Consider the following 13,299-nt stretch of genomic DNA (forward strand, 5'->3'; position numbering starts at 1 on the left):
GGAAAGCACAGCAGGTCAAGCAGCATCCAAGGAGCAGGAGAAGGGCTTATGCCTGAAATGTCGATTCTCTTGCTCACACACAAGCAGTTAGGATTTGGAACGTAATGCCTGAGAGGTTGTAGAATCAATTGTGGCCTTTACAAAAGAGAATTGGATAAACATCTCAAGATATATGATTTGATACAATACCAAAGGTTGACACAGTGGGACTAGTCTTATAGACAGCCAAGGTGGACTCAACAGGCACTTGCTTTACTGTAACCATTTTGATTTCGAGAACAATCACAATTTTCTGACTCGCTGTACCGAACTTTATTACTTTAAAATGCTCCCCAGTGATCCTGCTAAATGCGAGATTTCATTTCATCCTCTGAAAACACACTGGAAAAACACTATTTGTCTCTTCAACTGACCTGCAGTAAGGTTGACAACGGATGCTGTGCCTGCAGTAATGGCATCAACTTGTGAATGGATCTCATGTTTGGATTCATCCATTTTATTTTTTCTCCATGCTTTTGAGGCCTATAACATAAAAACAATAAACTTTCCACATTAAAAATCAAATCCACGTTATTTTGACATAAAATTAGAATTGCATTGTCAATAGAATTATTAAGACACAATGCATCATTAGGTCGACAGGATGAGCTGGATAACAGCATAAAAGCAAGATCAATGTATTTATCAGAAATAGGCCAGATTTATATACGGTTTGTAATGTGACAAGCACCTCAAGCAGCAAAATAACAACTCAACTGGTGAATGATAGTGTGTCTCTGGAGTAAATCTCAAAGTGATCAGTATTCAATTAATTATTTAAAATCTACATTGATGGTATGTTGATATTTAAACGAGATTTAAATGAATAATAAAATGTTTATACAATATATCAATTTTACGCAGTAATTGAACTTCTAGCAAGCAGTACACATTTATCACAAATGTTAGGCTTCATGCAACATTAAAGTAAAGGACTTTATGCTATAAAGGTAGTTTTCTCATTATATTGTTAATCCAGTAGGGGACTTTTAAGCCACCAAAATTATTAAAATAGGAACACATTCTCACAAATTATTTAGAATGCATTGATGTTTATCCTCCTCTAAATGAGATAAAATAGCACAAACTGGAAGAACAGCATCTCATTTTCCTCTTGGAGATCCTACAGCCTTTAAGACTCAATATGGAGTTCAATAATTTTAGGGCCGAGCACCTTTTTCTCCGTCCTTTCTCCAAACTCTCCTACACCAGGCCTCGTCATCACACGGGCTACTAACAGAACTTATTATTGCCAGCTACTCATGGACTTATTGATTCTCCCAGGCTGACCATTATGCAATCCTTTTATTTCGGGGTCACTGGTCCCAAAATTTTAACTTTGCTTTCTCTCCACAGATGCTGTCAGACCTGTTGTGTTTCTTCAAACATTTCTGCTTTTGTTACAGATTTCCAACACCTGCAGTTTTTTTTAGGTTTTCTTTGTTTCATTTTAACTAACACTGAGGCAGCTGGGGTAGCATGGTGGCACAGTGGTTAGCACTGCTGCCTCACAGCACCAGGGTCCCAGGTTCGTTTCCAGCCTTGGACGATTGTCTATGTGGAGTTTGCACATTCTCCCAGTGTCTGCCTGGGTTTCCTCCGGGTGCTTCGGTTTCCTCCCACAGTCCAAAGATGAGGTCAGGTGGATTGGCTGTGCTAAATTGCCCGTAGTGTTAGGTGTGTTAGTCAGAGGGAAATGGGTCTGGGTGGGTTACTCTTCGGAGGGTCGGTATGGACTTGTTGGGCCAAAGGGCATGTTTCCACACTGTAGGGAATCTAATCTAATCAGTTAACTTCACGTTTGCTTACAAAAGTATAACCATTGCAGATCCAAGAGTTGCTTAGTTTAGAAAGATCTTTCTGTTCAGAACAAAGTCAAGTGAATTTTCTATTCGGGTATGATACTTAAAGACTGGAATCTTGAATATTGTCCTTGACTGTTGAACATACCTATTAACAGTTTTGTCACTTTTCCCCAACAAATAATGCGCATATTAATTCAGATTGTTATGATTACACTTATTCATTCATTCATTTTACTTAGCAGTCCTTCAAGCTTTTTTTAAATTCCCATATCTGAAATCAAGCCCCTCATTTTCAGTGGCCTTTCATAAGCTCTGTTTGGAGGTTCTGTTGCCACATTCAATGCCTCAATTTTTAACTTCAACTCAACCACAGAACTACAAAATAGTGCACTCCACAAAATGCTAAACTTGTATTGCTGCTTTAGATAGGAATCACATTCAATTCAAGTGATGCATCAATGGACTCTAAATGGATTAATAATGAGGATCATCAAATATAAAATGATCAGCATTACACTTGGATAATACAAATCTTAAATTTAGAATATTGTAACCATTTTTGGTCTTACGTGACAATTGACTACAGATATTCTAAAGGTGGTAGAGTAGCAAGCCACCCAAGTGATATACAGGCATAACCATCAGGACAGACTTAAAGAGTGGAGTCTTTTTTAACTTTACAAATCTGGTGGCTTATGGGGACCATCACGGAGGTTTTTTGTAAAAACTGAGAGAAGTGGGCGTACCTTACCTAAGTCTAGATTAGAGTGGTGCTGGAAAAGCACAGCAGGTCAGGCAGCATCCGAGGAGCAGGAAAATCGACGTTTCGGGCAAAAGCCCTTCATTAGGAATAGAGGTAGGGTGCCTGCAGAGTGGAGAGATTATCTGCCTGACCTGCTGTGCTTTTCCAGCACCACTATAATCTAGACTCTGGTTTCCAGCATCTGTAGCCCTTGTTTTTACCCAGTTTGTACCTTACCAAAGCAAGCACATTTTTCTGCTTTAGCCTCAAATTTAGGTGCGTTTAAAATGTGTTTATAAAATTTATTCAATTTAATTTTAATTGTCAGTTCAGAAATTCATTATAGGTACATTGAATCCCATCTTGCAGGATTGTATTGCAGCAACACACTTTGTTTCCTGTTAAAGGTTGCAATCTCTTTTTTTGACTCATGATAGATGTTGGATGCATACAAAGAAGACTCTTTTCTAATTAAGAATATATACAATATGTAATCATGGTATGCATATTTCTTATCATAGCAGTCATTCAAATTACTAAAAATCTCTGCAGCTCAAGTTAATAAATTAGCATTAGTTTCCCTCAGGCAACCAGCTACCTCTCTACATTCGGAACAGATCCACTGTAGTCCAGATGGGATAAAATGGGGTCTTTTCATGAGTAGTGTGTTCAACTACATGAGGAATAAATTAGTATAGAAGCAATTAACATTGTATTGAGTTTCTATGAGTTGAATTAAGGCCGCACGTTGCAGATGTTTTGCATTTTTCCCTTTCTATGTGTTGCACAATTTATAATGTGGCCTCTAAACACTGACTTAACAGGAAAACGGTGAAGAGCTTTTGCTGCGTATAGATCTGCAATTCCTCTGAAAGGATGACGACTAGCTCTGAATTTGTTATTAACACTTTGTATCATGATCTTAAACATGAAGTAGTTTGAAGTAAATTTATTTCCAGCAATGCATAATTTTAATGTCCTTTGGAAAAAACAAATCCTTGAACTAGCAGTCACAACACTTCAGTCAAGTGAACCAAAATTCAATAATCTGATGTTCTCAAAATGATGCTACGGTGAGAGTTCTTCACATCCATTTTAAATTAATTTCACTTGGCATATCTAGAAGCATTGAAGAATGCATAAGTTTATGCACCTGCACCTAAATACACAGATCAAGAAATTATTACTAAACATAAGTATACAATGGTTCAGTGAATTAATCAGAATTAACTTACGGCATCATGTCCAAGGGGCGGCAAGGCATCAACATCATCCAGACTAGCTGTTGCTTGTTGTACAGCTTGCATGCTGGAATTAATAGTTCCCATGAGAGCTTGCTGTGCAGATGTCTAAAAAAGAAAATTATAAAAATTGTAATTTAGTTACGCTGTATTAAAGAAAACATTCATTCATTCTCAATGTTACTGGCAGTTCATTAAGGAATCTGCAGCACACAAAATATTGCTCTAAAGAAGTCAAGGTTTTGTTTCAAAGAAAATAGGTTTCCAAAATGTTTAATGAATAAATTTCAGTAATACTACCCAATAAAACATGCAGAGCAGCTGAAATGTTCAAAAGTAAATACTCAAATTCAACACACACCTTTTACTAATGTCCTTTCTAGAGTTAAAACCTGGTATTAATTAGTCCTCCAACATGAAGGCAAGAAAGCTACAATTATGAAGTTATAGAAAATAATTTTACCAATCAACCAACTGTAATCGCAGATACCCAATCATTTTCCAGTACATACTGCTTTCCTGATGATCAATTCAACATGCTTCAGAGATGGACAGAAAGAGTTTGGTGCTTACTTAATAGTTGTTGGATGGGAGACAGAAAAACCTTAAGGATAATTCTTCTCCCCCTCCTTTGCTCTATGACTAAGAAATAATTTTATTGCATGTTTACAAAAATTGATGAAGTTGTCTGTGGAAATCTATGGAAACTTTGCCTTGTCCAACTACTTTGATGGGTTACTAGTAGGTGGCTTGAAGGTCTCAAGACGAACATGATGGTTGCAAAAGGCCAACCACCTTACTCCACAATGTCCAGGCTAAGGTAATCATGATATGTTACTAATGGGCAATAAGTTAATAATTCTGGAATATGAAGCTAGATTCAGTTATGGTGATGTGAAATCATCACTGGCAGTCATTAAAAACCCAACACCTTCACTAATGTCATTTAGGAATGAACATCTACCATCTTTACTTGGTATAGCCTACATGTGACACCTGATGACCAAATATTATGTATAATGACTGTAATAAAATCCAGAAAGCACAACCATCAGCCAGATACCTGTGGAAGCATGTATCATAAGGCAGTGGAGCAGAATTTAGAGGGGACCTGATTAATATGCACCAATTCCAAATATTTCTAAACAGCAATTTTATGAATTAATCCAGAGGCATAATAATTAAAATCTTCATTCATTTAAATATAGTTTCTTACCAATGGAGGCATATGTCCTCTGTGCATCTGACCGCTGGTCACCTGTTGTTGGGCTGCTGGCATTGTTCCAACCTGAAAGCTCTCTGGACCTCCAGCTCCAGAACGCATAATTGCAGGTAATGCCACAGATCCATGTTCCACTTTTCCAGTTCTGTTAAACTGTTGCTGCATGATAGTAGACCTGCAAAAATAGTAGTGCAGATAAATAATATCAATTCATTAAACGTATATTACAAAGACATGAAGAAAATCAGAACGTTATTCAAGTTGCTGCTTATTTTTCAAATGTAGTTGCATTTATGGTGTTACACCATTTCATCATAAAGGAACACAGGAATGTAGAAACAGAAATAGGCCTTTCAGGCTCCTTCAAGCCATTTCCACCATTTAACTTGAGCATAGCTGATCTCTGCCTCAAATCTATGTACAGATATTTTTCATATTCTTCAGTACCAACCAAATCTCAGGCTTACAAGTTCCAATTGGCCAGTGTCAAATTCAACTTGGAAAGAGAAGAGAGAGAAGTTTCACTATCTTGACTGAAATAAAGTACATTCCGAGTGCACAACAAAATGGGCTAACATTCATAGAGTCAGAGAGACATACAGTATGGAAGCAGACCCTTTGGTTCAACCTGGCCATGCCGACCAGATATCCCAACTCAATCTAGTCCCACTTGCCAGCACCCGGCCCATATCCCTCCACACTCTTCCTATTCGTATACCCATCCAAATGCCTCTTAAATGTTGCAATTGCACCAGCCTCCACCACATTCTCTGGCAGCTCATTCCATACACGTACCACCCTCTGCGTGAAAACGTTGCCCCTTAGGTCTCTTTCATATCTTTCCCCTCTCGCCCTAAACCTATGCCCTCTAGTTCTGGACTCCCCGACTCCAGGGAAAAGACTTTGTCTATTTATCCTATCCATGCCCCTCATAATTTGTAAACCTCTAAGGTCACCCCTCAGCCTCCGACGCTCTAGGGAAAACAGCCCCAGCCTGTTCAGCCTCTCCCTACAGTTCGAATCCTCCAACCCTGGCAATATCCTTGTAAATCTTTTCCGAACCCTTTCAAGTTTCACAACATCTTTCCGATAGGAAGGAGAAGAGAATTGCATGACAGTGGCCTAATCAATGTCCTGTACAGCCACAACATGACCTCCCAACTCTGATCAATAAACGAAAGCATACCAAGCACCTTCTTCACTATCCTATGTACCTGCAACTACACTTTCAAGGAGCTATGAACCTGCAATCCAAGGTCTCTTTGTTCAGCAATACTCCCTAGGACCTTACCATTAAGCGTATAAGTCTTGCTAAGATTTGCTTTCCAAAAATGCAGCACCTCGCATTTATCTGAATTAAACTCCATCTGCCACTTCTCAGCCCATTGGCCCATCTGATCCAGATCCTGTTGTAATCTGAGGTAACCCTCTTCGCTGTCCATTATACCTCCAATTTTGGTGTCATCTGCAAACTTACTAACTGTACCTCTTATGCTCGCATCCAAATCATTGATGTAAATGACAAAAAGTAGAGGGCCCAGCACCAATCCTTGTGGTACTCCACTAGTCACAAGCCTCCAGTCTGAAAAACAACCCTCTACCACCACCCTCTGTCTTCTACCTTTGAGCCAGTTCTGTATCCAAATGGCTAGTTCTCCCTGTATTCCATGAGACCTAAACTTGCTAATCAGTCTCCCATGAGGAACCTTGTGGAACGCCTTACTGAAGTCCATATAGATCACATCTACTGCTCTGCCCTCATCAATCTTCTTTGTTACTTCTTCAAAAAACTCAATCAAGTTTGTGAGACATGATTTCCCACGCGCAAAGCAATGTTGACTATCCCGAATCAGTCTTTGCCTTTCCAAATACATGTACATCCTGTCCCTCAGGATTCACTCCAACAACTTGCCCACCACCGAAGTCAGGCTCACTGGTCTATAGTTCCCTGGCTTGTCTTTACCTCCCTTCTTAAACAGTGGCACCACGTTTGCCAACCTCCAGTCTTCCGGCACCTCATCTGTGACTATCGATGATATAAATATCTCAGCAAGAGGCCCAGCAATCACTTCTCTGGCTTCCCACAGAATTCATGGGTACACCTGATCAGGTCCTGGGGATTTATCCACCTTTAACCGTTTCAAGACATCCAGCACTTTCTCCTCTGTAATGTGTACATTTTGCAAAATGTCACCATCTATCTCCCTACGGTCTATATCTTCCGTATCCTTTTCCACAATAAATAATGATGCAAAATATTCATTTAGTATCTCCCCCATTTTCTGTGGCTCCACACAAAGGCCACCTTGCTGATCTTCGAGGGGCCCTATTCTCTCCCTAGTTACCCTTTTGTCTTTAATATATTTGTAAAAACCTTTTGGATTCTCCTTAATTCTATTTGCCAAAGCTATCTCATGTCCCCCTTTTGCCCTCCTGATTTCCCTCTTAAGTATACTCCTACTGTTCTAAGGATTCATTCGATCTATCCTGTCTATACCCGACTTATGTTTTCTTCTTTTTCTTGACCAAACCCTCAATTTCTTTAGTCATCCAGCATTCCCTATACCTACCAGCCTTCCCTTTCACCCTGACAGGAATATATTTTCTCTGGATTCTTGTTATCTCATTTCTGAAGGCTTCCTATTTTCCAGCTGTCCCTTTACCTGCGAACATCTGCCTCCAATCAGCTTTCAAAAGTTCTTGCCTAATACCGTCAAAATTGGCCTTTCTCCAATTTAGAACTTCAACTTTTAGATCTGGTCTATCCTTTTCCATCACAATTTTAAAACGAATAGAATTATGGTCGCTGGCCCCAAAGTGCTCCCCCACTGACACCTTAGTAAGCTGCCCTGCCTTATTTCCCAAGAGTAGGTCAAATTTTGCACCTTCTCTAGTAGGTACATCCATATTCTGAATCAGAATATTGTCTTGTACGCACTTAAGAAATTCCTCTCCATCTAAACCTTTACCACTTCATTTTAGGATGTGGCTTCATTTTAGATTCCTCCAGAGAAAATTGTTTCCTTGCATATTGCTTTAAAAAGTTTTGGTTAGATTACCCTTTAATGTTCTACTTTTCTAATCAACCTTTTCAGAGATGTTATTACACACCTTTTGGAGCCGAAGGGACTTGAACACAGGCTTCCCAGTCCAATGATAGGGACACTACTACTGCACTAGCGGGCACCCTGTTCAACTTTCTATATTCAAGGAAATACATGCCTAGTTTAACCAACCCATTCCCATAATTTAACCATTCAAAACCAGATATTATTCTACAACTTTTTTCTTGCATAATGAACATGTCATTGTTAAAAAGGATATTTCCTCACTTCACAGGTGAAGAGGTACAAGGTCTTAAGGTACAACTGCAAACACGGGGAAGGTGAAGTAGAAGTGACACATTTCTTCTGGAGAATAGAAAGAAGCCATACAACTTTAGATAGAATTTGGTCCTGACTACATTATGAGCATCACTTCCAGTTTCATTTACCTGGATTGTGGACTAATATTTTTGCATGGGTCTCATAACTTTAAAAAAAAAAAAAAGAGTCTTTTACGTGTTTTATTTTTCCACTTACTTCTTGGGAGACACAGAGTCCTCCAACATCGTAGATTCTTCATCGCCCTCCAATCCAAAATGATCTTTGCTTTTTTTCTACGAAGAGGAAAGTTTATTTGTATCTGCTTTGAAAGCCAAGTTCCCCAGTGTACTCTTTACTAACCCATTTGTTGTTAAACGGAAGATCCGATTTGAGAACTGGCTAGCTTTGCACTCCAATTCCTACCAGTACAAATCTAGAACTCAGTTGCCAAATTTTACCATTATTTGGCCACTTAATACAGAAACACTTGATAATACTCTAAATGAGTTGACCACAAAGGCTAAATCACCTTACTAAAATTCTTCAATTGCAAGACATTCTCAGTGATAAGCCAATAAGGAATGGATTCACAAACAGATTCTCAGTTCTGACTGATAACATAGTTTTATTAATAGTCAACAATGCACTGCTTTCTTCACTGTGTCTCATTCAACTTGACTTGAAAACAAACAGGATTTAACATCTTAACAGCCGAGAATAGTAAACTACAGCTTGTTATACTTGCACATAAAGTTACATTGTCAAAAATTCAATGGTGGAAGCAATATTCAAAATCACATTTAAAATTGAGCACCATGCCCGTATAAAAACGAGCACTAACAGAATAATAATGCTGACTTGTTTTTTTTTAAAAAATGATTTCTTATTTGGTTAAGAACATGCTTTAAAACTACATTTCTAAATTTGTTCTGATTTCTTGTTTTCATTCCATCACTTTTAACCCTGTACTTATTTTTTAAAACCATCAAGAACATTACAAATACGAGTAAACCACATGACCCTGGAGTCTGCTCTTCCATTCAAAACAAGTTTCACTTTCCAGGCTGCTCCCCAAATCAATGGATTCCCCGAGATACCAAAAATCTGTACATCTCAGCTTTAACGATGCTCAGCAATGAAGCATTCCAGCCTATGAAAACTCCAAAGATTACTATCTTTCAGTGTAAAAGATTCTTCTCACCAAGGTCATGAGCGATTGGCTCCTTATCATGATAATATACCCATGTTGACCTTAAGCCCCTTCAGAGTCTTGCATGTTTTAGTAAGATCAGCTCTATCATTCCTCTAGATTCCAGAAAACGTAGAGAACATTTACTCATCATAGGTCAATCTTCTACTTCCCAATTGAGTAAACCTGCTCTCTACCATCTCTTAAAATCAGTTTTAGGAATTACCAAAAAGAGTAGCTAGAAACAGAAATTCTGACCAATTTGACATTTTCCAGCTGAGTGGTGCTAAGGTCGCTTATCTTCCTCCCTTCTCCAACACAAATTCAGCCCATAGTACAAACAAGTCCAACAACAAGTGGGTCAAAATCCTGGAATTCCCTCCTTAAGGATCAACATACAGCACATGAACTGCAGTGGTTCAAGCAGCAGCTCACCACCACCTTCTCAAGGGCAATTAAGGATAGACAATAAAAAAGACTGGCCAGCCAGAAATGCTCATATCCCATGAATCAATAAAAAATACCTCCTAAGCTTCCACAAGCTCAAACAGTTTCATGACCACCTGATTCAGGCATATTTCACTATGATTCTCAGGGAATATATTGATAAGCTTTATTGTTTTTATGGATTTTCTGCATCAGCAAAACTAAAGATTGTCACATTTTGACATCATTCCCTATATCTGTATTACAGTGGAAATTTGTAAAAAATCTAAACACACTTGTAAACTAAACAGATGACAACCAAAGAAAGAAATTTACTAGAATACCTTTTTCAGAATGATGTCGATGTATCCAGCTATAAGCTGTGCAATTTGTTCTCCTTCAGTTGTCTGAACTGAGTAATAACCATCCTGATAGTCACCAAAATCCTGCATGGAGGAAAAGTAGCAAAAAAATTCCTTAGAACATCATACAGCTCAAAACATCAAATTTAATCGCAATTTATTACTTTTCACAAATCTCTCTTTTGCATTTCCTCCTTTAGTTTGTGATGGCTTAGTGACAGCAGATTTTCTGAGTCAGAAGGTTATGATTTCAAGTTGCACCCTAGGACTCAACCATATAAGGAGACACCCTCAGGTCATGTGTTAAACCAAGGCCCAGTCTGTTCGTTTGGGTGGATGCAAATAGTCCCATAGTGCAAATTGAACAGTGGAGAATACTCTGTGATGTGTTAAAGGACAAATCTTATGATCAAAATATTAGTGTACTGTAGCTCACTGTTGTTTAGAAGGACTTAAGGGCTTACAATATGCTATTTGACTGCATAACAGTCACGAAGCTTCAAAAAGCAATTAGTTAATTACTTTGATATATCTGAAATAAAATATGCTTTATAACCTCATTAGTTCTTGTTTTACAGTAGATGTTGTTAAACTTTGTAATTGAGACAGTACGGGGTGGGGTCAAGCAAACTTTTCATCTGCTTCTGTAGCATCTGCTCATGAAGCTTGACGCCTTTTCCTTATCAGTAGTTCTTCCAGCACAGCTAGAGTACTCAAAACCTCTACCAATAGACGAAATAATATTATTCGTAAGCCAACAACACAAATATGAAATGATTGGATAATTTCAACTCCAATCATATTTAACAAGTACACTGTCTAGAACCACAACATTAAATCTGAAAATGATTCTTTCAATTATATTGCGATACAAAATATGCGAGAATGATTATGTGACTAATGTTAGATCTGATCCATAATTTCCCTTACTCTTCTATTTTTTCTAGTCTAAAAGTTAAGACAAGATGGCAACATTTGGTTGAGTTTAATACTACTTTCTTCCCTTACGGGAGCTGGAAGACAAACATAACTGTTTGTTCTCATCAATGCACCCGATTTTAACTTTTGGCAACTTCACAAGGTCGAGCACTTCATTCAATTTTTTTTTTACAAATACCAATTTAAAAATTTGCCATATTATAGTAAGAAAGAGAAAACCATAGTTTGGCCTTTAGCTTCATTCTGAAATTACTCAAGGACATCACAAGTTGCATCACAGATACTCTTTAGTAAACAACACTCAGAGACAACCTTGATACGTGTATTGTCTGAAGGATGAAAACGGAATGAGATAAGATTCACTCAATAGGAAGTTAATATCTTACAGCAACGGACAGAACCCAGTGTTATGAAACTATTGATTGCTGAAGTGTAGGTTCAGATGCAAATCAGAACACAAAGGTGAAATATTAATGTTATCATAGAAAGATGTGCATTTTTCAGCATACACTGGCATTTGGTGGTGCCAGTTAAATTAAAACCCATCAGCTTTCAAGAGACTTTCAGTTCGTTTATAATGACTTCAGACTTGCAACATTGGTATCTTGTACAGTATATTCAATCCCTATTACCTTTGTTTAAAAACTGCCAATGATCAAAACATGATTTTAAGTCCTGGGACTGTAAATGTTCAGGCAAACACTGATAGGATTGGTACCTTATACAATGACCCTTGATAATAAAAGTGTTCCAGTAAGGACTAAATATTGTTTAGTTGCAGACCTTGATTTTCAGTGTTAAGGTCCTTGTGAGTAGTAAAAGTAGTAAATGCTGCATGTACAACTTTAAATGCTTACATTGGTGTCATTGCAAGTAACTTAGCATCATTTCACAAGGAATATTGCAGTTGGCAATCTTGATATAGATTAGAAACTGTTCTTCTGAACCCACGTCAAAATCAGGAACAATGTATTTGCATTAAGGTAGGGGAAATTGGAGATGCCAGTCATGGTCTGCAATCCAAATCAAGAATTCTTGCCCCAAGTATAGTTTTCACTTCTAGAATTCATCCCTTCACACTTGCCTAATATGAACAAGCAATGCATTTGACCGCTTCATTCAACCATTACTTTTATTGTAAAATAATTAACATCAGCTCTTAATGTTCCTCCAATCCTGGTGCTCGTGTATCTCTACATTCACTCTGAAGTCTGGACATTCTTGATAGATGGGGACGGCACGGTGGCATAGTGGTTAGCACTGCTGCCTCATAGCGCCAGAGACCCGGGTTCAATTATCGCCTCAGGCAACTGTCTGTGTGGAGTTTGCACATTCTCCTCGTGTCTGCGTGGGTTTCCTCCGGGTGCTCCGGTTTCCTCCCACAGTCCAAAAATGTGCAGGTTAGGTGAACTGGCCATGCTAAATTGCCCATAGTGTTAGGTGAAGGGGTAAATGTAGGGGAATGGGTCTGGGTGGGTTGCTATTCAGAGGGTCGGTGTGGACTTGGTGGGCTGAAGGGCCTGTTTCCACTCTAAGTAATCTAATCTAACAAAATGTTGTAGTTCTTGTTTGGTGCACAGGACTGGGCACAATGCTCTATCTGAGGCCTAGTGATTTATAGTAGCTTTGTATAAACTTTTGTGCTTGATGCTTCTACTTATAAAGCCTGAATCCCATATTTAAATTTAAATTTAGTCTCGCCAAATTTTAAATATTTCTGCTCATAAACTCTCAGGTCCTTCTTCTGCACCATTAAAAGTATGTCAGTCTCAATCCAGTACTGAAAATAAAAACACTACACTATAACAAAGTATAGAATATAGGAAGCTTGCATAAGATCCACTATTAGAGAGCAACTGGAATACAGAGGAACCTCGATTATCCGAATATCGGACTATCTGAAGGAGATCTTGAGGTTCTGATAGAAACATTACATCAAAGAGGTGTTTGCAACACGGATCATGTCTTT

The 13,299-nt window shown here is 38.3% G+C and overlaps 1 protein-coding gene across 7 annotated transcripts in view; it reads right to left on the bottom strand.

Moving 5' to 3' along the window:
- Positions 1–13,299, bottom strand: part of LOC140478845 (talin-1) — a 259,303-nt gene that overhangs the window by 98,676 nt on the left and 147,328 nt on the right. For all 7 annotated transcript variants that reach the window (XM_072572382.1, XM_072572322.1, XM_072572364.1 and 4 more), the window contains 5 exons: positions 10,374–10,475; positions 8,631–8,707; positions 5,044–5,224; positions 3,822–3,935; positions 414–522 (listed from right to left, as the gene is read on the bottom strand). In XM_072572382.1, coding sequence (XP_072428483.1) covers positions 414–522; positions 3,822–3,935; positions 5,044–5,224; positions 8,631–8,707; positions 10,374–10,475 — 583 coding nt within the window. The remainder of the gene's footprint in view (positions 1–413; positions 523–3,821; positions 3,936–5,043; positions 5,225–8,630; positions 8,708–10,373; positions 10,476–13,299) is intronic.

The sequence above is a fragment of the Chiloscyllium punctatum genome, chromosome 1 (assembly GCF_047496795.1).
Source record: "Chiloscyllium punctatum isolate Juve2018m chromosome 1, sChiPun1.3, whole genome shotgun sequence".
In the NCBI taxonomy this organism is placed as follows: Eukaryota; Metazoa; Chordata; class Chondrichthyes; order Orectolobiformes; family Hemiscylliidae; genus Chiloscyllium; species Chiloscyllium punctatum.